This window comes from Colias croceus, chromosome 29 (genome assembly GCF_905220415.1).
Source record: "Colias croceus chromosome 29, ilColCroc2.1".
Lineage (NCBI taxonomy): Eukaryota > Metazoa > Arthropoda > Insecta > Lepidoptera > Pieridae > Colias > Colias croceus.
Window position 1 is genome coordinate 4540412 of NC_059565.1, and position 26895 is coordinate 4567306.

Below are 26895 nucleotides of genomic sequence, written 5' to 3' on the forward strand. Positions count from 1 at the left end.
TGACGTTGACATATTGATCAGCTGTGAGTTGTGCAGATAACATAAGCCATGTGAAAAATTACTAGATAACAAAAACCAAATGTGTCGGCGAAATACTTCTTAATCTGAATACTTTCAAGTTTCAATATTATAAAAATATCGCGCAGTATTTTATGTACTGTTTATTTCTGTGGTTTATTTCATTACTTGACGAAATTTTTATTTGAATTGATTGTGAAAAATTATATTTCGTAGATTCAAAGATGTAAAGTTCAGTGTTGTATTCACACCTTTGATTCACACAGTGTATTCATTTAATCAGTTTTTTTCAAAGGTTTTTATTATTTTAACAACAACCAATGTTGTTGGGTTTACTAATAATTATTCTTATGAAATGTTTTTATCTATTTTTATATTAATTTGCTGTTTTGCAAAGTTTGCAATCCAGTCTGTAAACACATACAGCTTTTATGATTTATTTCATTGATCAAAAAACGTTATCCTCTTTCCTCGATTTACCAATAAAAATAAAGAGTAATTATTGTTAATTAAATACCAATAAACTGATATTATTAGAAGGATTAGAAGGAAGGAAGGCAGATAAATAAGTTAATAGGCATAAAGGTTGATTTCAGTCAATAAATTCATTAGTACAGAGCACGTACAGAGCAATAATGAAAGATTTATCTAAATAATTTTTATCAAATACGTTAGGTCCTTTTATTTATATAATGTAATCACAATGTAATAGTTAAAATATAATATTTATAAAATTTGATGATGGGTGGATCGACGGCATCTTTATTTACACTTTATTATTTCAAATGAAAGATTGTACCTTGAATTTTGAAAACGTCATTGCTCCGCACCAATAGTGTTCAAAAGATTCTATGACATCAGACATGATAAGCCAATCACTATTAGTTATGTAAACTTCGGATTCATGTATTGTCATTTGAAGATCAGACTGATATATAAATTGAAAATGGCGTCGTTTTGCCGATTAGATGAATCTAAGATTATTTTATCCGTGATCCTGTTTTAAATTAAACAGATACTTTACAAGACGTGAACAATTTTTTACTCGAACTTTGTAGTTTCGTTTCTTTTTGTTTTGTTATGTGTGTGGAAGCTGTGATGTTCCCTTGATGGGAGATACTTCGAATGTGGTGTTGTGTTTAAGTGTGTTTACATGAATTCGTCGCGGGTATTTGGTGCAAGATGCTGCCTACGGTGGAGGAGAGTCGGGGGTACGACTTCCAGGACCCCGAGAACGTCGGCAAATGGAAGGGCTTGTTCCTCAGTTCGTTTAGAAAGGTTTGTATACAATATGTCAATACTCAAAACAATGTACTATTCGTCTTTCTCACGACGAAATCGACTCTATTTACGTGATTAATGTTTCAAATCGATCGAATTTGTGTATTTGAATAATAGTTTGGTAAATACGCAAATTTCTAGGCCACTAAAGTAATAGGCCAAGTTCAATATTATTGTCATTCAATCGTCTAGTCATCGATTTGTAATTATAATTAAATTTCTTATCAAACGTATTATATCATATCGGATAATAAACGAGAATATAAATAATGAGGCCAGTAGACAATATTTACAATTTGAGGCATAACTAAAATTGATTGAATAGATACAATTTATTTATGAATTAGTACCTATTTTGTGAAACATATATTGTATAAATAAAACATAATATAGAAAGTATGTTTCCATCAAAATATTAATTAATTTCTATTTACAATATAATATATCTTTTAACAAATTGAAATTTAAGACAAATTTAAAAAATATTGCAATATACTTTAAATGTGACAAAATTATTGTTATAACAACGAAAGGCCAATTTCTCTTTCATAAATATTATTAAAACATTTTTATGCACAAAGTGACTAATATATATAAGTGCTGATTTACACAGGGTCAGTAGACAAGTCAGTCGCGGCGCCGAATTTCGGCTGACTGACTTTAAACTGTTTACATAGACTTCAAGCCTCTGTACTGACTTCAAATCTGTTTACACAGGGTTTTTTTTCGGGTCAGCACTGATTTGCCTCGAATTTGTAGTCAGTTACTGACCCTGTGTAAATCAGCACAAATATTATTAATATAATACAAATAATATTTAATGACTCACTCAATAAATATAGTATGACTCATTTTATATACAAACATGTAAATTAGTCAATTGATACATAATAAAGAAAATAATATCTCAATGTAAAATATAATTACCATATACAGGTGTTTTTGCTTTTATAAGCGTCACCTGTATGTTTGTATGTAACCGACTCTTTTAGACTCGATTTTGATACTTTAAACAAACAGATTTAATTCAAACTTTGTACACTTATCAAGGATCGGTGACATTACAATAACTTCATGAGATTAAATATTTTGTAGTTTTTTTTTAAGTAAAATTTAAAGGTTGCATCATGGCAATACCATCTCTATAATTTGTTATCCTTGAATCAAAGTTTCACTTCTGACACGGGTGTTTGTTACACACGATTTTTTAACTACATAAATTATTTTCATGTAATAGTTGCGGTGCTACTAAGTTGATATATTATGATGATCATAAGCCTATATTGGTTATCAATGCAGGGACACAGGTGTCCCATGGGAGTTAAGACTATTATTTTAGACATTAGAATATTATTATAACAGCTGTAATAATGTTACAATGTGTATTATTATCGTCCGTAAACATAAGCATAAAAGAGTTGTAGAAAGTGTTGAATTAGAATAAAAAAGAGTTGTAGAAACTAGAAAGTGTTGAATTAGAATAAAAAAATTTTTACATGATTTTATAAAAATATGTCTTCCTAGTTTATAAAAATATAATATGATTTATAAATATTTAAAATATTTACTGATTTTTAACACAATACACAATATTTAACAACTTTGTACAAATTTCCAGATACTCGAGAACCTCCATCCGACATTAACAGCTGAAGAGAGTGCGCTAGAGTTTGTCGAGTCGCTCTGTCTGCGGTTGCTATCCATGCTATGCGCTATACCGGCGCCGGTTACTATACAGGTGAGAAAAAAAAATTGCTGTACATGGTTAGGTAGATAAAAAAAATGTGTGTGTACACACGTAAGAAGTGAAACTTCTTTATGGTCATATTTTGCAAAAAATAATTTACTATAATATGCAACTTAACAGAAATACGTCGAATCACGCCTGGTAGGGATAAGAAAAAGATGGCGCGTAACGGAAAAATGTCACGCGTAACGAAAAAATGTTACACTAAATTTTTTTCCAACCCCGATAAAGAAGTTTCACTTCAAAAATTTTAATACTACAATTTAGTTGTACATTGATAATTGTGATTAAGCTCAAATATAATATGACAAATCTTTAGGATACAATGCAACTTAATCCCTACTAATATTATAAATGTGAAAGTAACTCTGTCTGTCTGTCTGCTACGCTTTCCCGCTTAAACCTCTCAAACCGATTTTGATGAAATTTGACATAGACAATCTTTAGACCCTGAGAAAGAACATAGGCTACCTTTTATTGCGAATTATAAAATGGTAATTGTTGTTATATTATTGTAAAAGGGAAGGGAGTATGTTAACAGTAACACTGCTACATAATTTGATAACAGTTGCAATTTCAGTTGAATTTTTATTAACCCATTATTAACCCCGGGCCCCAAGCGGCCTGATCGGTCTACGGACCACGACACAATAGATTTTCTATTGTGTCTGTGATTCCGGGGCGTGAGTTATTAAATTGTAAGCTGCGACATGATGCACTTCAACTCTATTTATATTTGTGAAAAATATATTCCATTACTTATTATTTATGGTTTTCACTGTTTAAACTTTCCCTAGAATACAAAAAAGTGAAGTCCCGTGTCCCCTAGTGGGGTAAGGGGCAGATGCATTATTCCTACATTTGTTTCACTGATCGATTTTCTTTAGGTACAAGTAGGTGATCAGCCTTCTGTGTCCTGCCACTTGCCAGACCGAGATATTTTTTTTTTCTTCGTCTCCACCGGGAATCGATCCCAGTACCCCTCGGTTCTACGCTCACGCGTCAACCACTGTACCAAGGACCGCCGAATACAACAAACATTTAAATACCAGTATGAGTCACAACCGCTCGGCCGTTCTCCACTTTTAGTAAAACAAACAAACAGCAATTGATTTTTATCACATAAAATTGATCTTGTTACTAAAATTATCTTATTTATTTTGAAGGACGTGGAAGAGCGCGTGGCTCGGACATTTCCAAACCCACTAGACAGGTGGGCGCTCACGGAGGCGAGAGATGTGCAAAAGAGGAGGAAATTACTCCTGCCCGCTGATAAATTGCATCATTTGTTGCAGAAGGTATGTACCAAGGCCGGTTGCAGAGCTACACCGACCCTCAGTGCGTACGTCAGTCGCGTTTGTCATATGTATGGAAATTCATAAAACCGTTCATATTTATTATTATACTTCTAGTATTTCCATACATATGACAAGCGCGACTGACGTATGCACTGATGGTCGGTGAAGCTCTGCAACCGGCCTAAGTACTAATATATAATGTATTATGTACTATACGATTCAACTAAGAAAATGATTGATTAAGCGCTATTTTTGATGTTATAGGTTTTTATTAAAAGGAAGCAATAATATAAGTTAGGTATGTTTGTATTGAAGTTTGAATTGACTGTTTTTGAAATGTGAAAAATAATCTACTATATAAAAATAAGTCTTCCTTCCTGACGCTATAACTCCAGAATGCACGAACCGATTTCCACGGTTTTGCATTCTTTAGAAAGGTATCGGGCTCCTTGAGGTTTATAGCAAAGAAAAGGCTATGGCGAAACGGAGTTCGCCCGGTTTGCTAGTTCTATATTATGTTTAAATTACACTGGTCGATACGAAGTTTACACATAGATATGTTTTTGGCTTTCCTATTCTTAGCTTGAACGCACAGTGCAATAATTAATAAGACTCACAACAAAAATTATCCAAAACAAAACTCTGCCTACGCGTCTATGAGGCAGAGTTTAAACTTTTTGAACATTACTGCCACGAAATAATGAATTTCAGCATGAAAAAGTTACATTTTAACTAATTTTTTCTGTCTCCCCAATATTGTCTATTTTAACATTAATAATATTAAACACTTACCTTTAATTTTCAGGAAGTATTACCGCACAAAATAGACGTGTCCGTGACGAGTTTTATTACGGCCATCTTGGAGTACATCAGCACGGATGTGTTGAGGCTCTCCGGGACTTTCGTTAAGGAGATATCGCAAAAGTCGGGATATCAAGTTATCGAGAGTGGTGATATTAAGACTGCTATGTGCGCTGATAAGGTTAGTTTCTTTATCTATACTTAATATTATAAAGCTGAAGAGTTTTTTTGTTTGAACTCCCTAATCTCAGCAACTACTGATCCGATTTAAAAAATTCTTTCGGCGTTAGATAGCCCATTTATCGAGGAAAACCGCAAAGCGCAGCTAGTTTTTAATAAAGTTAGTTAGTCAAGCATCCGCCCCGGATTAGCGTGAAAGGATGCGGGATCGAGTCCCGCCTCGTGATCGATTGAATCTGTAAGTTCAAATTTAATAATTTTGACTGTTTGTTTTTCATATAAATATTTATTTTTTTCAGCTGTTAATGGACATGTTCTACCAAGAGTCCGAGCTAGCCGGTGTAGCGGCCGGTGTCACAGCCCTGGACAGAGGGCGTAGGGCTTCGCTAACGTACGGGGAGCTCGTGCGTGATTTGCTAGCTGATGAGAGAAGCTTTCTGAGGGACCTGAACTTGATTATACGCGTGTTTAAAGATGAATTGGAGAAGATACTGCATTCTGATACACGGGTGAGTTGAAAAAGTGGTGAAGGAGTGCGAGATTTTGTGAAAAGTTGTGTTTTGGTGAAAATTTGTGATTTTGATTAATAAAGAAACTTCTTATTCTCATACCACAGTATAAAAAAACAAAAACAAGGAATTAATACTTAAATGAAACAGCATGATACAATAAAGGAGACCTTTCAGCATAAACTGCAACTAAAATTAAATTATAATTAAAAATTAGAACCGCTTAAAGTGATAAGAGCGCCCTTATACATTTTATGAAACAAGTTTTTTTTTTCATATTTTGCACTCGTATGATACAAAAAAAATTTTTCTAAAAAAAAATATGTAAATTATAATATAAATATTTAATGTTAAAATTATCCCTTTGTTACAGACAATATCGTTAATATTCGGCAATATAGTCGACATATACGAATTGACGGTAACGTTGCTGGGAAATTTGGAAGACGCTATGGAAATGTCACAGGACTCACCGCAACCGTATATTGGCAGTTGTTTTGAAGGTAAATACATTTTATAACAAGACTAGCTGCGCTCCGCGGTTTCACCCGCATTGCTCCGCTCCTGTTGGTCTTAGCGTGATGATATATAGCCTATAGCCTTCCTCGATAAATGGGCTATCCAACACCGAAATAATTTTTCAAATCGGACCAGTAGTTCCTTAGATTAGTGTGTTCAAACAAACAAACTCTTCACCTTAATAATATTAGTATAGATGTTATTTTATTGACTAAACTACGTTTACATTGATAAAAATAATGTTAACATTTAATAAGCTTTGCCCTTGATTATTTTGATAACATCTTTAATTTGTAACTACATTCTTACAACATATAAATTGAATTTATACTCTGTCCATTATATTATTTGCTTTGACGCCTATGAAGGATTGTATAATGTATTGTCTATATTAAAATGTCATACAAATAATAACATATCTTATTAGTATGTTTACGTTGTAATTATTGTTTAAGTACCTGATTCGATTTATGATAATATTTTGAATTTATAATTGGAATGGTATCACAATCGATAATCTTTTAGACATCACTTCTGGTATCACCTATCGAGCTGTCAAAAGGCAATTCAATTCTTATAGTGGACAGACTATAAATATAATTTTTCTTATATTTTGATTACAGAATTGGCAGAAGTAGAGGAATTTCGTGCGTACGTGCGCTACGCGAACATCGTCACACGGAAGGAGTCGAGGGACGCGTTGCAACGGATTGTGGACGATCCCGAGGTGATTATACTACATATTATTATGTCCTAAATTGTCCTAATGTCCTAGAAATATAGTACTAGGTGTCATACAGTTCTATGTCCTTAACTTATTATATACAAGATTTCCGCCCGCGGCTTCGCCCGCGTTTGCAAAGGAAAACCCGCATAGTTCCCGTTCCCGTGGGATTACCGGGATGAAAACTATCCTATGTGTTAATCCAAGTTACCCTCTATATGTGTGCTAAATTTCATTGTAATCGGTTCAGTAGTTTTTACGTGAAAGAGTAACAAACATCCATACATCCATACATCCATACAAACTTTCGCCTTTATAATATATTAGATTAGATTAGATAAAAAGATAAACTTGAAAGCTGAATGGATACTTAGGATAAAAAAAAATCTGTAAAATACGATTTGAAATGTATGTCAAAATTGTCAAAATCGTCTATCAAGAATATTATCAGCAAGCGGTTAAACTGTACCTTTTTTTTTTTACTTAAGATAGGGAAGCGCTTGACCACAATCTCGCCTGATGGAAAGCTGAGATGCGGTCTAAGATGGTACGCGCTTCCCTAGTAGGTACCGGTTCACTCTTCGTTTGAAGACCCCCATATTGTACTGGTACTCGTCGGGGAACACAGATTCAGGAAGCGCGTTCCAGTCCCTTGCGGTTCGAATGAAGAATGAAAATTAACCTTAATCTTGTGTAAAGAAAAATCTAACATCAGTGATCGTACTTTTTCTGAAAGTTCTAAATTGTTTGCAATAAAATGTCTGTAGGTACTTAAAAAATGTCAATAATTTTTTTCTATGCTTAGAAAATTTTGCAAAAAAGTCTATTATGACTTTTATTTATTAACTTATTTTTATTTATTTTTCATACAGCTAGCGGAACGTCTAGACACAGCGGGCCACGGTTTCCGTCTGGCCGTGAAATACTACTTACCAAAACTACTACTGACTCCGGTATCCCACGTGTTCCTCTATCACAGCTATGTACTTGCGTTGTTGCAAATAGCGCCCACCAGCGATGATAGAGAGAGTTTTAAACAGGTAAATAGTATTAAATTAGAATAAAAATGAAGATAAAAATAAAATATACCCAAATTTTGCCAGTAATCTATATTACTCCATAAAAACACCACAAAAATGCCTAAAACTGACCCTACAAACGACTTGCCGATACGCTGCCTAACCTACATCTTCAATGTAAGTAATTTAAAACTACCCGCAAAATACCTTAAAAGTTAAATACGTGACTAACAAAAAGTACCCTCAAAAAGCTATGTAAAAATTGAGCTGTTGCCGTAGATAGATCATTCTATTAATGATAAAGACAGTTTAAACAGGTTAGAAGTGTAAAACTACCCGCAAAATACTTAAAAATGACCCTAGGGTAAAAATAAACCATTTGTCTTAGGATAAACATAATATCAAGTATACATCTGCCCAAAACTACTAATAAATCCAACTAGCGACTATACAGAGAGTTTTAAACAGGTTAGTATTATGTTATACTACCCGCAAAGTAGTTAAAAGTTAAATGAGTGACCAAAAACTACCCCCCATTAATTTGATTGACCGCCTCCTTGGTTTAGTGGTTGACGCGTGAGCGTAGCACCGAGGGGTCCTGAGTTCGATTCCCGGTGGAGACGAAGAAAAAGAAATATGTCTCGGTCTTTTAGGACACAGAAGGCTGATCACTTACTTGTCCCTGAAGAAAATCGATCAGGGAAACAGATGTATGGATAATGCATCTGCCCCTTACCCCACTAGGGGACATGGGACTTCACATTAATTTGATAATTTTTTTTATATTATTAAAACTGTCATATTTAACTATGTCACTCGAGAAAAATGAAGCTTTGGAATGGCATAATGATTAAAACATATTTTACGCATTTCTTGGGGTTGCTCAAGGGTCAGTTATAGGTCCTATACTATTTGATTGCTTTATAAATGTGTTATAGGAGGTTTTAGTTACAAAAGGTTGCTATTGAAAATATTCATAGTAATCTTATCTTTACAGGTGGAATGTAATCTACATCCAATAAAGAAATTATTAGTGAAAGCATTAGGAAATGGACCAAAAATGTAAGTTCCTTGAGTATTATTTAATTTTTATGTGATTTATTGCCTAATTACTTGGATCAGGCGTTGTTTTATTGAATCAGTCTGTCATTTTATGTTGATTTAATTGTTTGACCCTGCACATTATTTAAAATGTATTTGTAAGCGGCTGGTCCTACTTAAATTTTGCCCGCGTCTGAGGGCGGTTTAGTTTTTGTTTAAAAACAATTATGTAATAATAATTTAATGGCGTCCTATTTATGTGTAATTAAGAATTTTTCTTATATTTTTCTCTATATTTTTCAGTGACACAGCGATTCGTGGTGCGGCTCGTGCCCGTCGACAGCTCGCTATAGAGAAATGCAATGAACTCGGAAAGTTAATAGATAACTGGGACACTAGAGACGTGCCGCAGTGTTGTAACGAATTTTATAGAGGTAATTATTATAATTAATATAGTGGAGCCAATTTAATAGGCAACATTTGACGTCTATCAATTTTATCTTCATAGAGTGGTAACCTGCTTAAAAACATCGATTAAAGTGAATTAATCGATGCGGACTTTTCATTTGTCAATCGAACTTGAAACACATGTCAATAATTTATGATAATTTTTATTCACAAGTAATCAGTGCATTCGATTATAGATGTCAGATTTCGATTTTTAGAGTAACATCTCTGGTATTTAAAAAGAAAAAAGGTTTATTGTAATTGAAAAAAGGTAAACAAATGTGCAGATCTAACAAAACGAAATATCATGTTATTCTATGTCGTCGTCACTAGGTTACGTTGTTGAATTTTGTTGAACTGTCAAATGTTGCCTATTAAAATGGCTCTACATTGTCTACAATATTAATAAATAAGTCGGGTTTTCCTTTCTGACGCTATAACTCCAGAACGCACGAACCGATTTCCACGGTTTTGCATTCGTTGGAAAGGTATCTGGCTCCGTGAGGTTTGTAGCAAAGAAAATTCAGGAAACATTTCAACAGAAAAGCGGGAAAACCGGGAAAATCATATAGCGCCTTATGTAACATTTCGTTTGGTGTTTAAACTATGAAGGTGGTATTTAAACATAAGGTGGTGAAACGGAGTTCGCCGGGTTTGCTAGTTATGAATAACTAGCTTACCGCCCGCGGCCGCGGCTTCGCCCGCTTTGTCTAAAACATAATATATATAATTATATACTAAAACCTTCCTCTTGAATCACTCTATCTATTAAAAAAAACCGCATCAAAATCGGTTGCGTAGTTTTAAAGATTTAAGCATATAAAGGGACATAGAACAGAGAAAGCGACTTTGTTTTATACTATGTAGTGATAATAATTATTTCAGGACAATTTTCACACTCGCCATTTTCTGATCCCATACTAAGCTATTGTTTGATGTTAAACATGCTGATTTTAGCGAAGCTTTCGATACAGTCAATCACTTAACTTTTACAAGTATTTTTTTCAGAATCAGTGTATGCAAAACTACAAGTCCCTTCGCGCTTAGTATACCAATAGTGGGACACCCTGTATATTTTCAAAATTTCCGATCAATAAATGTTATTACAATATTTATTATATATTATTAAGGGCTGATTTTTCAATCCTTGGTTAAAACTTATTCATCGAATAACGTATTAGACTACCATTTCAAAAATGTATTCTAATTGTATTTGACAGTTTACAGGTGACATTTTAAAATGTTCGTGTAATACTTTATTGGACGGATTAATTTTAACCAAGGATTGAAAAATCGGCGCTAAATTACAATTTAAATGCCAATATAACATTGCAGAGGACACACTATCAAAGCTCGGTCCGGGCAAGCGGGTCGCTGAACGGCGGGCTTTTTTATTCGACGGCCTGCTGCTGCTCTGCAAACCTGTCACTAGTATTGTGAGTGTACCCGCAATTTTATAAAAATCAGTAAAAAAAAAAAAATATTTTATTATAGAATCAACCTAAAATATATATATTTGTTTTTTGAAGTTATACTTCTTTTGGCGCGATGGAGAAAAATGATGAGAGTGAATTGTTACGATGCGCGCGCACACCGACACATAAATTTAACAGCATGAAGTTAGTTCTAGGTGGTATGGAAATTGATAACTATGTTCAAGTTGTATATTCTAGTATTTTTTTTCCATACGCCAAAGAAGTATAACTTCTAACGCGTGTACATAAGTACACGCACTCTTTTTTTATTAGCAATAAATATGTCGTTAATATGTTTCCAGGTGGCAGTGAATAGCAACGCAGCGGCGGGCGGACCTCAGCAAATGAAACTAAAAGAGAAATTACATATACGAAAACTGGAGATCGTCGACAGGCCTGATTGTGAAGGTTAGTTTGTGTATTTGGTGTGTAACACGCTTTCACTTCACCTGTATGTTTGTACTAGATTTCCGCCCGCGGCTTCGCTTGCGTTTGCAAAGGAAAACCCGCATAGTTCCCGTTCCCGTGGGATTTCCGGGATAAAAACTATCCTATGTGTTAATCCAAGTTACCCTCTATATGTGTGCTAAATTTCATTGTAATCGGTTCAGTAGTTTTTACGTGAAAGAGTAACAAACATCCATACATCCATACTTACAAACTTTCGCCTTTATAATATATATTAAGAATATTAAGATATAACCGACTCCTTAACACTATATCCTACTAATATTATAAATGCGAAAGTTTGTGAGGATGTGTGTGTGTATGTGTTTGTTACTCTTTCACGCAAATACTACTGAACCGATTACAATGAAATTTAGCACACATATAGAGGGTAGCTTGGATTAACACATAGGATAGTTTTTATCCCGGAAATCCCATGGGAACGGGAACTATGCGGGTTTTCCTTTGAAAACGCGGGTGAAGCCGCGGGCGGAAATCTAGTTAACTTTAAACGGACTCAATTCAATTTTTGAACACTTTTCAAGGATCTGTCGCAATACAATAATGACACGAGATAAAGCGTGTTTTGTATTTTTTTTATCTATATTAATTATTAATAAATTTTGTTCATTTCATATAGTTGTGTTGGTTAATTTTTTTTAAATATCATCATTTGGCTATTCCGACACAAAATGTTGTCTGTCCAGTACTATGCTATATCCAACACTTAACTATTTGTCGATAACTACACTATTTTCACACTAAATTCTTTTTTCTATACTTAAATTTCTAAATCTAAACACTAGTGGCCTTGTGGCCACAGGTTATTGCAATAACTAATCCATTGAATAGTGAATGGGTAACATTTTATTAGTAAGACCGTCAAACACTATTTTCACCCAAAACTAATGTGATGACAAGTGATAACTGCGTTAAAAACAACTGACTTCAAACTTGCACTTGCAACATACACAAATACAGACAACACATAAAATAAAAACTACTGGGCCTATCCGAATAAAAAATTTATGGGACCAATTCGACACCATCCCGCATCGAACAAAAAAAGAATCACGTAAATCGGTTCAGAAACCTCGGAGTAATCGGTGTGCATACAAAAAAAAACATACCGGCCGAATTGATTGAACCTCCTCCTTTTTTTTTTTGAAGTCGGTTAATAACTAAAACTAAGCAATTTATTTATTTATTACAACTAGCTTACCGCCCGCGGCTTCGCCCGCTTTCTCTAAAACGATTTGAGATTTAAACTATCCTATCTCTCAAGTTGGATCGAACTGCACATGGTGTGCGAATTTTATTATAATCGGTTAAGTGGTTTAGGAGTCCATTGAGGACAAACATTGTGACACGAGATTTATATATATTAAGATTATATATTATTTATACAATTCCCACAGAACTGGGCAACCTACTCGAGCTAGTGCCACGTGTAGGCGCGCCAGTGGCGCTAGCCGCTGGCTCCAGAGCGGAGAAACGGGCTTGGATGAGCGATCTTGTGATGTTGAACACTAAACCGATGTTGGACAGGAGTTTGGATAGGTGAGTGGAGGGGGGAGGGGGGTAAAGTTGGCTTTAGAAAGTGCTGAGCAGGATTTTGGGTGGTAAAAGTCCGGAAAGTATGTTGTAATAGACATGAAACGTAAGTTATAGAAGATACTGGGTAATGTAGTGGTGGATAACGTAAATATCGCCGTATTCACGTTTACGGGAGTCACAATAGAAGCTTTTGCTGGGCGTGGATACTGATCGAAAAAATGGGATAGAAAAAATACATGTCTGTGTAGAAAAGTGTATGAAATTTTGGTACTCAGCAATGTGATCTAAATCACCAGGGAGCCTACTAGTGCCATTCCAATGTCTAATTTATCAAAAAAATAAGTTTTTGTATGGAAATATGAGATTAAACTTTAAATTACTATGTTGCTTGCTTCGATGCGTCAAAATGTCGTCATAGTGTCATAATTAAAACATATTTATTTCCATACACCAATAAACATTTAACTTAATATTTAAAAGCTAAAAGAAAAACAAATAAATTATTTTTTTTTCTATTTCTTGATATAATTCAACAAATTCTACAAAAAGTGAGAAAATAAAATTGCTTTTTTGCTTGATACACCTCACTTAAATGTACTTTTCATTGTATTTTCAAAAAATGTACACATGTCCTAATTAATTATTATTTCCATACACGTTACAACATTATACTAATTATTATTCTCCATAAATTTCAGCATACTCCTAGAGCTAGAAAAACGGCATCCGTTAAAATTACCGCCCGTGTCGTTGTATCGCTTCGCCGAACCGGATTCGCCTGACAACATAGTGTTGGAAGAGAGGGCTGGACCTACACCTTTGATAAAGGTAAAAATCATTGAGATAATAGTGCTACGTATGGAGGAGACACCACGAACAAAATATGTGCGCCATTTTTTTGCTCTAACTAAGTTTTAAAAATTATTATCTTGTTATGTACTTACCGATGAAAGTTATTCCTTTGCACTTTTTCGTATTATTTGTGCAATATCGTAACACACACGAAGGCATATTTGATGCGTTTCACTTTAAAACAAATAAAAAGTGAGCATGCAGTTAAGCCATATGGCTTATGGTGAGCGGAACATATGTGATGTAGGCGGTGTCGTCTCCATATGTATATTTCAAAAGGTAGAAATTATTATAACTATCACTACATAGTATAAAACAAAGTCGCTTTCTCTGTCCCTATGTCCCTTTGTATGCTTAAATATTTAAAACTACGCAACGAATTCTGATGCGGTTTTTTTTGATAGATAGAGTGATTCAAGAGGAAGGTTTTAGTATATAATTTATTAGGTTTTAGACAAAGCGGGCGAAGCCGCGGGCGGTAAGCTAGTACATATATAAAAATGAAACTCGTTTTCCTTGGTCACGGCATCAAGCGTGAACGGGTGGACCGAGCGTGAGGTTTTTTCGTTACGGAATTTCTCGATTCGGTCCCCGCGCTCAAGGCCCGCGATAGAAGCTATGCAATAGCTTAAAAATTAAAAAAAAAAATGTTTCTTTTCAGGGAGCAACACTGCTTAAACTGGTCGAGCGTCTAACATACCACATATACGCGGATCTCAACCTAGTACGCACGTTCCTAACCACGTATCGCTCGTTCTGTTCCCCGGCCGAGCTTCTCGCGTTGTTGGTGGAGAGATTCCGTATACCAGAGCCCAGTGACGTGTACGACGCGCCGAGGACGTGTGAGTATAGACAGACAGATAGACAGACAGACATGTGACTCATACGCATAAACATTATATGTATATGAGACAGATGGACAGACACAGAAATGTATGAAACACACACGCACACATACTTACGAATTTACTAAGGTACGTACGCACACATTTGTACACGCACGCAAAAATACGTACACACAAACACGCACGCACATTCACGCACGCAATCCTTCACTCACACATAAATAAATTTATATTAATCAGTATATATACACTTTTTTTTAATTCACATTCCTTTTAAGCGATAAGGTCACCTTTTGTACTTTGCCTCGCATCCATACAAATATATATACTGTAAATTGTAATGTTAAATGGTGTGGTACAATAAATGGTTAAATAATAATAATCATAATTCCTACGCACATAAAACACATAAATACATACATAATTCTCCATATTAGTATAATTATATCGATTTAATTTTTCTCACAAGAAATAAATATAAAAATGATGTATCAAATGATCTATATATGAATGTATTTGCGCACGCAAGTCCCAAGGATCAAGACGCCAAAAAAGGACATCAGTCCGCACGCGTCGCTCATGGATCTTGATCTGGATATCGGTAATGTATACTGTAGTGTAGGAAATGTAGATTTTTTATAAATTTACGGCTGGCTTGGCGTTAAGGATGTGGGTTTGAATCCCGCCTAGTGATCGATTTTTTTTCTCTAAAATTTATATTTATAAAGTACTAGTGGTCCGCCCCGGCTTCGCCCGTACACTTACATATTTCGCAATAAAATATAGCCTGTGTCCTTTCTCGGGTATCAAAATATCTCTATACCAAATTTCATGAAAATTGGTTCAGTAGTTTAGGCGTGATTGAGTAACAGACAGACAGACTGTGTTACTTTCTCATTTATAATATTAGTATGGATTAGTTTCATTGATAGATATTAGCATTGATTTGAATATTTTTTTGTTCTCCCATATTAATTATCCGTGCTCACGTGAACGCGACAAATTAAAAAAAAAAATCATATTGACAATGACAGCTATCAAAATGCGCGGGACTGTCATTTGAATGTTGTGTAGTTAAAAAATAATTTATATATTGTGTTGTTTTTTATGTTTGTTGTAGATATCATCTGCGCTTGATTTGAAACTGTTGGATCTAATTTGAACTTTTTGGACGTGAACAAACCCATTCACTACAGGACATTGGCAAAATTGTGGCAACGCAGTACTGCCATAAACATTGAATTGCGGCGAATTGAATTAAAAAATAATAATTAAGAAAAAATGAAACAGACACTTTTAAAAGTTTTCTTTTCAACACATTTAAATAAAAATTGTCAAAAAAAGCATTGAAAATAAATAGTTATTATTATCTCTTACAGCGGAATGCGTTGAAGAAATGTCGGCGAGCAGTGACGCGGAGAAACTCAGCAAAAACACGGCGAGAGAAGATTGGAAGAGATATAGGAAAGAGTTTCAACAGCCTGTAAAATTTCGGTAAGTTTATCTATATTGCAATAATATATCTATATATTAATACAAGCTTACCACCCGCGGTTTCGCCGCTTTCTCTAAAACGATTTGAGATTTAAACTATCCTATCTCTCAAGTTGGATCGAACTGCACATGGTGTGCGAATTTTATTATAATCGGTTAAGTGGTTTAGGAGTCCATTGAGGACAAATATTGTGACACGAGATTTATATATATTTTAAGATATCTATTAGTATTATAACTAACTGTCTCCCGCGTTTTCACCCGCATTGCTCTGCTGCTGTTGTCTTAGCGTGATGATATAATATAGCCTTCTTCAATAAATGGGCTATCTAACACCGAAATAATTTTTCAAATCGTACTAGTAGTTCCTGAGATTAGCGCTTTCAAACAAACAAACTCTTCAGCTTTATAATATTAATATTAGTATATTAGTATTTGTATCAGATAGATTGTACGAATTATAAAAATTTACGTCAAACATATTATCAGCTAGTCAATCGACATTAAAAATTATATTATTTTTATTTATTACTAGCTTACCGCCCGCGGCTTCGCCCGATTTGTCTAAAACCTAATAAATTATATACTAAAACCTTCCTCTTGAATCACTCTATCTATTAAAAAAACCGCATCAAAATCCGTTGCGTAGTTTTAAAGATTTAAGCATACAAAGGGACATAGGGACAGAGAAAGCGACTTTGTTTTATACTGTGTAGTGATTAAAGCACTAATGTTTCTTTCAACAGAGTGATAAACGTACTAAGACACTGGGTGGACCAACACTTTTACGACTTTGAACGCGACCCGGCGTTGCTCGATAAATTGAAGGAATTCCTAGAGTCGGTAGATGGGAAACCTATGAAGAAATGGGTGCAGAGCGTGCTTAAGATTGTGCAGAGGAAGGTAAGGAAAAGATAATAATATGCAATACTTTATATATAAGTAACTAGCGGTCCGCCCCGGCTTCGCCCGTGGTACATATTTCGCAATAAAATGTAGCCTATGTCCTTTCTCGGGTATCAAAATATCTCTATACCAAATTTCATGCAAATTGGTTCAGTAGTTTAGGCGTGATTGAGTAACAGACAGACAGAGTTACTTTCGCATTTATAATATCAGTATGGATTTGTATAATGAATATCATTTGAATTTTTAAATTTATAAAGCTACAGAATTTCGTGTGTCTGTGTGAATTTCTTTTATTGTGGTACTTTTTTATGAAAATGATTTTGGGTAGCAAATTCAATAATGTTCAACTGTCACGTCTTTAACACGTTTCTCTCTCCATTTACCTACATATTTTCATTTATTCTTTGAAAATATCCCCAGTTTACAAGTGTACACCTACATATCAAATTTCATTGTAATCGGTTCAGTAGTATTTGCGTGAAAGAGTAACACGTCAATGCATCCATCCATCAATCCTTACAAATTTCACGTCGTGGAGTTAGCGACGATTTTGGTGTCTGCACGGAAGTTTCACTTTTGACACGTGCTCGGCACCCACGCTCTTTTTTTAATAACATGCGTGTCTTCACTCTGTCGATATGTCTATCAAACAAACCACGCTGTAATATTATTATTTGATCCAATTCTTTGAAAATACCCCCTCTTTCTCACTTTTTTCTTCTCTCTCTTATAATACCCCTGTTCCCAATTACATGTGTCATATTCTTACATATTATTTTTATGCTCTGCCCTATTCCTCTCCTCGAACTAATTTCCTTCCGTAGCGATAAGACCGCCATTTGTTTTAATTTATAATTAGATTAAGTTCATATGTAAGTTATCAAAGGATAAATAAATAAATAAATAAATGTGTCACTGCTATCTCTTTCATTTTTCTCTTACAATTAGGTGCAATACTATGAAAATACCCCCCCACCCCATTCTTACATTTTCCTTCTCTCTTTCGATTTTCTCCCCCATTCTTACATTTTCTTCCCTCTCTTACAATTATTCTCTTAAAATTCATCTATTATAACCCCAGAGTCAATGCGGCAACGACACAGAGGGTGTAGCGCACGTGTTTGACCGTTTGCCTCCCGCACCTTGCCGACATCTCGCCGACCCGGACAGATATATACATTATACATGCTTTCTCTTGCGTTCATTCTTATAAAATACACCCGTACACAATTTCTTTAGTTTAGAGTCAAATTTCAATTTCGCGTCATGGCAATACCGTCACGTCATGGAGTTAAGCGACGATTTGCATCTTGCCACGGATTTTTCTGGTTTCTCTTACGATTTTCACCCCCATTTTTACTTTTTTCTTTTCTCTCTTTCGATTCCCCCCCCCCCCATTCTTAAATTTTCTTCCCTCTCTTACAACTATTCTCTTAAAATTCCTCTATTATAACCCCAGAGTCAATGCGGCAACGACACAGAGGGTGTAGCGCACGTGTTTGACCGTTTACCTCCTGCTCCTTGCCGACATCTCGCTGACCCGGATCGATATCGATGGCATCCCCTGGCTTTGCACCCTTTGGAGTTGGCCAGGCAATTGACGTTACTGGAGTTCCAGTTGTATAGACAGGTGAGTGGGAAAATGTGGGAAAACGGGTTAAACAGAAGGTTATATAGGGAAAAGGGGAAAGATGAAGATGCAGGTGGGTGAAAAGGACAAGGGGAAAGGGGGATAAATGGCAAGCTGGCTAATATGGCAACTGTCAGGTGAGTTAAATAGGCATGATAATGGGAAAAGGGGCTGATAAGGTGGTTAAATTGAGTATTATAGGGATGGCTATGAGGCTAGACGGCTCCATGTCGACATCTCGCTAACCCGGACAGATATCGCTGGCATCCCCTGGCTTTACACCCGCTGGAGTTGGCCAGGCAATTGACGTTATTGGAGTTCCAGTTGTACAGACAGGTGGGTTAGATCTAGTTAAAATACTAAAAATATACAGGGTGTCCCACTATTGGTATACTAAGCGCGAAGAGACTTGTAGTTTAGCATACACTGATCACGTAAAAAATACTTAAACAACAAAATTTGAAATTACGTTAAAATTTTTTGCTAAATTTTTCCTGAAAATCCATGTTTTGTTCTCTAGCTTCGCGCAGCCGGCATATATACCGCTTCTCTAATGTGAGCATTTTGTCTATGAAAACATAATCTTAAACGATATCTCACGTGCTGTTGGCAAAGTTGGGCAGGTTGCTTGTTATGGGTGTACAGTGTACACATAGAGTTTTAAGAATTCATCTATTTGAAAAAAAAATGCGTCTGGAATTTTATAAGTATTTTTTACGTACTCAGCGAATGCAAAACCTCCTTTGAGCTTAGTATACCAACAGTAGGACACCCTGTATAATACTAGCTGCTCCCCGCGTTTTCACCCATGTGGCTCCACTCCTTTTGGTCGTATAGCGTGATGATATCTTCCTATCTAACAATTTTTCAAATCGGACCATTAGTTCCCGAGATTAGCGCGTTCAAACAAACAAACAAATAATTTATTGCTTAACCTAACAGCAATGTCGTCATAATATGGCTCTAAATTCATACTATGCTTAGTTGGATCACACAACTATTATGGAAATTTTTTACAATACTTTTTGAAGTTATACTTCTTTTAGCGCGATGGAGAAAAATGATGAGAGTGAATTGTTACGATGCGCGCGCACACCGACACATAAATTTAACAGCGTGAAGTTAGTTCTAAGTGGTATGAAAATTGATAACTATGTTCAAGATGTATATTCTAGTATTTTCCATACGCCAAAGAAGTATAACTTCTAACGCGTGTACATAAGTATACACACTCTTTTTTTTTTTAATCTTTAAAACAATGAACGGGCTCAATGGCGTGCCATAACTGAGGCCTATATCCAGCAATGGACAAACATGGGCTGATAATGATGATACAATAACAAGAATCAGTTATGTAATAACTAATTGAATATTTTCAGGTGAAACCGTCGGAACTAGTCGGAGCGGTGTGGACGAAGAAGGACAAAGAGAAGACGAGCCCCAATTTATTGAAAATCATCAAACATACGACAAATGTGAGTTTCATTTTTATTAACTTAAGTTCTCAAAATGCCGTAGGTTGTTGATGTGTATCGAAATTTTTTTTTTTAACATTTATATTCATGAACTGCTAATTGTTTATCAATGATAACAATGGTTTTTTTTTTTTTCAATTTTTATGCACTATGTTTAAGATATTTAACTCCTAAATTGAATAGCTTTTTTTTGAGCAAATTTTGATAGTTTTTTTGCAATCTTGTTCGTCGAAAATTTTGCTTAAGTTTTAAAAAGACACAAAGCTAATAATTTATTTATTATTCACATTCCCAGTTCACGCGGTGGATGGAAAAATGGATAGTCGAATCGGAAAACGTGGAAGAGCGGGCCGGTGTCGTCTGTCGCTTTCTGGAACTGGCGCTGTGTCTTCGTGACTTGAATAACTTTAACGGAGTGCTGGCTGTAGTGGCCGCTTGTGGTAGTGCTAGTGTGCATAGACTGAGGAACACTTTTCAGGTGAGTATGATGGACGAAAATGCTAAAAAGTGTCAAAACACGGGGTAAAAGTGTTACGACAGTGTAAAAAGTGTCAAAACACCATTGAGATAATATTAATATGGAGCAGACACCACGAACAAAATCTGTGCGCGGCGCGCGGCGGCGCGGGGCGCGCGAATGACGGCTAGACAGTCATAGATTATGCGATGTCACTGACTCACCGCTATAGAGGCGAAACTTTGTTTCATTCTGTCTATTTTATTGGGTGCCACTCCTTACATGCACGTTGACTTGAAATTTTCTTTGTACTTACTTAATATTTATTTTAGGTATAAACTGACTTTACTACGCGGGGCTAACAATATCTGGCATATAATATAGGATGATGTAAATAGTGACGTCATATGGAATAATTTAATTTTTTTCGTGTTTTAGGTTCAGTCAGGGCTATGGGAAGTTTTATTCCTTACAAATTGAGCCTTTTTCAGAAAAAAAATAATTTTTCCCATTCTTCACGGCCCAAACATGGAAACCTTGAATAGAAAAAATATTAATTACTTTTCTCTGAACTAGCGGTCCGCCCCGGCTTCGCCCGTGGCACATATTTCGCAATAAAAAGTAGCCTATGTTCTTTCTCAGGGTCAAGATTGTCTGTGCCAAAGGAGAATGCCCATGAAAGTATGGACCACAGTACAGTGTTGCGTCAATGCCAGATTGGTTTTGGAGGGTTCTTCGATATTCAAAAGATTTTTACCAATTGATTTTTTTGTGATAAAAACAGGGGTTTTCAAGATATTGAGAAAAATGTGAAATAACCTCAAAACTTAAATAACCCCGATTTAGTTAGGTTTATGTGTGATTTAGGTAACATTTTATCGTCCAAAGGTTATTTTTCGATTAACATATTTAATCTATGCGTAGAGCTTATGCTTTCAGACAAAGTCTATCTGTTCATCGGCTAGTGTAGGTAGGCACCAGAAATCTTCCGGGACGGATTTCAAGAAAACCTAAATATATACATAAAAAATGCCAATTGAGTTTTTATTCGGTTTACATGTTGTTGTTGTTGTTGTTGTTTGAATCATTTTTTCACTACATATTCGAAGAAAGAAACAAATAAGAAATAACTGGTTACCTACCAAGCTATGTCATAATAATATTTTTTTTATATTTACATATTTATATTATTTTACTTCACTATCTTTGTTAAAACAACCTACAGTGTATAAACAATACCATAAAGAGTGATTTTATGTTAATTGATTTTTTTTGTAATTCAATGAAAACAATAATCGATATTAATACATTTAGCTATTTACCATAGTAAATGTAATAAGTTACCGCTTGGTTACCGTGGTAACCGGTAATGGACACTAATTCTATAATAACGGATCTAAACAATTACATGTCTTATTAGATTTTACAAAACATTCCCTGTTCAAAATATATTTTCCGATGGTAAGAAGGCCTCTAAATTGCCGAGATTTTTTTTAATAGTATTGTTGTCTTGATGCATGAGAAAAACCAGTACCAAAAATGGGCATTTTCCTTTCATCAAAATCGGTCCAGTAGTTTATGAGCCTATTAATTACAATCAAACAAACAAACAAAGTTTTCCCCTTTATAATATTAGTGCAGATAAATAAATAATAATTCAATTATACGTTCAAGTCAGTAGCTTATACAATATCAATTAAAAACTTGATTAAAATCAATTAACAAAAAAAAATTGGTGATTGAGTAATTGATTTTCATATTTCATGATTTCACCTTTTTTCAATTAACAACCAGTCTATGCTTTTCTAAATATGTAAAATTATTATTTTATACTATAAAAATATACGCCAGCAAATATTACTAACAACACTTATTTCATGCCCAATGTCATATCTTAAATTTTTAATCTATGACAAAATGTCGCCCGCCAAAAATTTTGCTCTAACAGTTTTAAAAATTATTATCTAGTTGAAAAGTTACTGATGAAAAGTTGTTCCTTTGCACTTTTCCGTATTCTTTGTATTATTTGTGCAATATCGTAACACACACGTAGGCATATTTGATGCGTTTCATTTTAAAACAAATAAAAAATGAGCGTGACGTTCGCGCCAATGAGCGAGCAAGCGACTGAGTGCAGTTACGCCACATGACGTATGTTGAGTGGAACATAAGTGATGTAGGCGGTATCGTCTCCATATTAATATTAACTCAATGCAAAACACAGATAAAAGGAGGGTAAAAGTATTGTTGTATGATAAAAAGTGTCTAAACACGGAAAAAGCGGGGTAAGGGTCTTATTATACGATAAATAGTGTCTAAACTTAGCGGGGTAAAAGTTAGTGTTTGCCATGATAAAATGACGCAAAATAATTTTAATACGATAAGAAGTTACGTAGAGTGTTGTCAGACTATAAATAGTGGGGTTAAAGATTTGAAAATAATTTAAAAGTGTCATAACACTATAAAAACTTTGTTAAAAGTAAAATCAAGATAAAAGTGCAGACATATATAACTTTTACCATTTTTACGCGCACTAAAACGAAGAATAGAAATAATAAGTTTTGTTTGTATTGTTTGTATTTTGGCAGTACAATAAAGAGTTTAAATAAATAAATAAAATAAAACAAAACAACCTTTCCAGCTGGTGCCACTTCGATTACTACGTTCGCTAGAACAATTCCGTTTGCTAAACTCGGACCACTTCAAACGCTATCAAGAGCGTTTGCGCAGCATCAATCCGCCGTGCGTGCCGTTCTGTGGCATCTACCTGACGAACATACTGCACATAGAGGAGGGCAATCTAGGTGAGACAGACATACACACAAACAGCAAATTAAAAATACGTAGCTCACAATAAAAGCACAAAACACAGCAATCTCATAGCACAAAGCAAACTAACAGAACATAGCGCACAACATAAGCACAATACACAGCAATCTAAGAACACACACACACACACACACAAAGAAAACCCCAATACACAGCAATCTTCCGAACTATTTCAAAGTCGCAACTTTTTGAACAACTTTTCGAACTATTTCAAAGTCGCAACTTTTTGAACAACTTTACGAACTATTTCAAAATCCAAACTTTTTGAACAACTTTCCGAAATATTTCGAAGTACCAACTTTTGAACAACTTTCCGAACTATTTCAAAGTTGCAACTTTTTGAACAACTTTATGTGTTAATTTTTATATTTATTACAGATTATTTACCGAACTCTCAACTAATTAACTTCTCGAAAAGAAGAAAAGTAGCGGAGATAACTGGAGAGATACAGCAATACCAGAATCAACCTTACTGTCTTACCGTGGAACCGAGGACTAGGGTAAGTTATGGAAAATATAGAAAAAAAGAAAGGAAAGGTGGTCATTTGGCATAGCGGCAATATTGTATGATATGACACACAAAACATCCGGACTATAGGGGGATCTCTAGGCAGCACCCTATAATCCGACAAATTCGATAATTCGACAAGGCCCTGCAAAACGATTGTCGGAATACCGCGGGTCTAATGTACTAATATTATAAATAAATAAATAATTATAATTAACTTTATATTCCAGATGTTCCTAGAAACACTAGACCCGTTCCCCGGCATGGACGACAACGAAGTGACAAATTATTTGTACGCGAAAAGTCTGGAAATCGAACCCCGACCCCCCGCCAAACCTACGCCTAAGTTTGTGAGTATATCTTGTTGAAATAATTTGGTTTTTAGTATGGAAAATTCGAATATTTGATTAGTTTGAAAAATTATTTATTTTATTCAAGTTTTATTTGCCATATTTCAACTTAAAATGAAACAATAGAATTTTTTAGTGTAATTTTTATCAAATCAAAAGCATTTCTTAAAAAGCTGTTTTAAAATGTTATATTTTTGCACATTTATTGTCTACTAGCTTTCCACCCGCGTAGTTCCCGTTCCCGGGGGATTTCCGGGATGAAACCTTTCCTATGTGTTAATCAAAGTTACCCTCTATATGTGTGCTAAATTTCATTGTAATCGGTTCAGTAGTTTTTGCGTGAATAACAAACAAACACACACACACACATCCTCACAAACTTTCGCGTTTATAATATTACTAGCTTCCGCCCACGACTTTGTACGTGCAACCCCGTTTTTCCCCGTTCCCGCAAGAATTTCGGGAAATCCGTTATGACGGCTACGTTATGACATCTACCTGCATGCCAAATTTCAGCCCGATACGTCCAGTGGTTTGGGCTGTGCGTTGATAGATCACTATATCAGTCACCTTTGAGTTTTATATATATAGATATACTAGCGGTCCGCCCCGGCTTCGCCCGTGGTACATATTCACGTTTTCTCTACATAAGAACCATCCTCGTACTTCAAGGAATATAATAAAAAAAGAATTATCGAAATCGGTTCAGCCGTTCTCGAGTTATGGAATTACAACGAAAAGTGGCATTGATTTTTATATATTAGATATTGAGTTTTATATACATATATAGATTAGTGATAAGTGATATTATTATTTCTTCCAGCCCCGAAAATACCCAGAGCTGTCGGTTAAACCGGTTAAAATATCTCGCCGATCGCACGACCACCATCATTCGACCACAAGCATTTCTAGCAACGAAGATACTTTGAGTGAGTATTTTTAATTTTACTTGTTAATATATTTTTAAGGCCTTACACTTTTTAAAATAGATATTTTATGAACTAGCTTTCCACCCGCGGCATCGCCCGCGCAATCAAAGAAAAATATAGTTAAACATCCCGTGGAATTTCCGGGATAAAACCTATCCTATGTCCCGGGGTAAAAAGTAGCCTATGTCCTTTCTCGGGTATCAAAATATCTCTATACTAAATTTCATGCAAATTCGTTCAGTAGTTAGCGTGATTGAGTAACAGACAGGTATACCTTAAATTACACTGTGTATGCAATTCAAATAAATTTAAATTTGACTTTCTAGATTTGATTTGATTTGATTTGAATTTAAATTTGATTTGTTTCGCAGGCGTGGCCCAACTATCGCCAACAAGTATATGCACATGGGACGGAGCGTCTCTAGCTTCGTTACCGATACACCATGACGATAGGAGTGAGTATTTGGTTTAAAATAATAGATTTTTTTTATTTATTTATAGTGTTTTTTATAGAAGTAAAACTGAATTTATATTTTTGGTTTTATGGCATTGTAAATATAAATGTTTTATAAATATAAATTTATAAAGAATAGAAAAAATTCGATCACTCAGCGGGACTCGAACCCGCATCCTTTCGCGCCATTCCGGGGCGGATGCCTGACCAACTCAGCCACTTGGAAAAAAATTTAGTGTAACATTTTTTCGTTACGCGTGACATTTTTCCGATACGCGCCATCTTTTTCTTGTCCCTACCACGCGTGATTCGACGTATTTCTGTAAAGTTGCATATTTAGTAAGTTATTTTTTGAAAAATAAGGTCATAAAGAAGTTTCACTTCTTACGTGTGTACACTAGTACACGCACACATTTTTTTTTATAGACAACGGTCGCGACTTTCTTTCTAGTCACATTATTGTTGTTATAATGAAAACGATTATACTAATAATAATATTGTTATTCCAGGTGATAGATCACTAACAAGCCCGCGGTTGGAGCGATCCAGTTCTTCGTCTTTAGCGCAATTGGGACAATTGAGTTTATTCGATAAATTGGCTTTCTTCGATAAGAGCAAATCCGTGGCTACGCTGAATGCTCATGCTAGGTATGTAGTATATAATTTACTAGCTTTCCGCCCGCGGCTTCGCCCGCGCAGTCAAAGAAAAACCCGTGGACGCGGACTCCTATATTACTCGTGGATAATGTAGCTTTCGAATGGTGAAAGAATTTTTAAAATCGGTCCAGTAGTTTATGAGCCTATTCATTACAATCAAACAAACAAACAAAGTTTTCATCTTTATAATATTAGTGTAGATGTAAAGAAGTGCTAAAGGCTAATCCATACTAATATTTAAATGCGAGTCCATACTAATATTTAAAAGTAACTCTGTCTGTTACTCAATCACGTCTTAACTACTGAACCAATTTTCATGAAATTTGGTATGAAGATATTTTATACCCGAGATATGAAATAGGCTACTTTTTATCCCTGGAAAATAACGCGGTCCCGGAAATCCCACGGCAACGGGAATTATGCGGGTTTTCCTTTGAAAACTA

At 35.0% G+C, this 26895-nt stretch overlaps 1 protein-coding gene across 1 annotated transcript in view; it reads left to right on the plus strand.

Moving 5' to 3' along the window:
- Positions 1-939: 939 nt before the first annotated feature.
- Positions 940-26895, plus strand: part of LOC123704274 (protein son of sevenless) — a 35262-nt gene continuing 9306 nt past the window's right edge. The window contains exons 1-26 of the mRNA XM_045652583.1: positions 940-1296; positions 2918-3037; positions 4213-4344; positions 5150-5326; positions 5625-5834; positions 6208-6337; positions 6977-7080; positions 7950-8117; positions 9094-9158; positions 9441-9571; positions 10920-11020; positions 11362-11467; positions 12925-13066; positions 13762-13891; positions 14577-14757; positions 16140-16254; positions 17001-17157; positions 18623-18793; positions 20173-20268; positions 20564-20746; positions 23367-23529; positions 23933-24054; positions 24293-24412; positions 25236-25341; positions 25713-25796; positions 26305-26443. Of these exons, the coding sequence (XP_045508539.1) occupies positions 1201-1296; positions 2918-3037; positions 4213-4344; positions 5150-5326; positions 5625-5834; positions 6208-6337; positions 6977-7080; positions 7950-8117; positions 9094-9158; positions 9441-9571; positions 10920-11020; positions 11362-11467; positions 12925-13066; positions 13762-13891; positions 14577-14757; positions 16140-16254; positions 17001-17157; positions 18623-18793; positions 20173-20268; positions 20564-20746; positions 23367-23529; positions 23933-24054; positions 24293-24412; positions 25236-25341; positions 25713-25796; positions 26305-26443 (3449 nt within the window). The 5' untranslated portion in view covers positions 940-1200. The remainder of the gene's footprint in view (positions 1297-2917; positions 3038-4212; positions 4345-5149; positions 5327-5624; positions 5835-6207; positions 6338-6976; positions 7081-7949; positions 8118-9093; positions 9159-9440; positions 9572-10919; positions 11021-11361; positions 11468-12924; positions 13067-13761; positions 13892-14576; positions 14758-16139; positions 16255-17000; positions 17158-18622; positions 18794-20172; positions 20269-20563; positions 20747-23366; positions 23530-23932; positions 24055-24292; positions 24413-25235; positions 25342-25712; positions 25797-26304; positions 26444-26895) is intronic.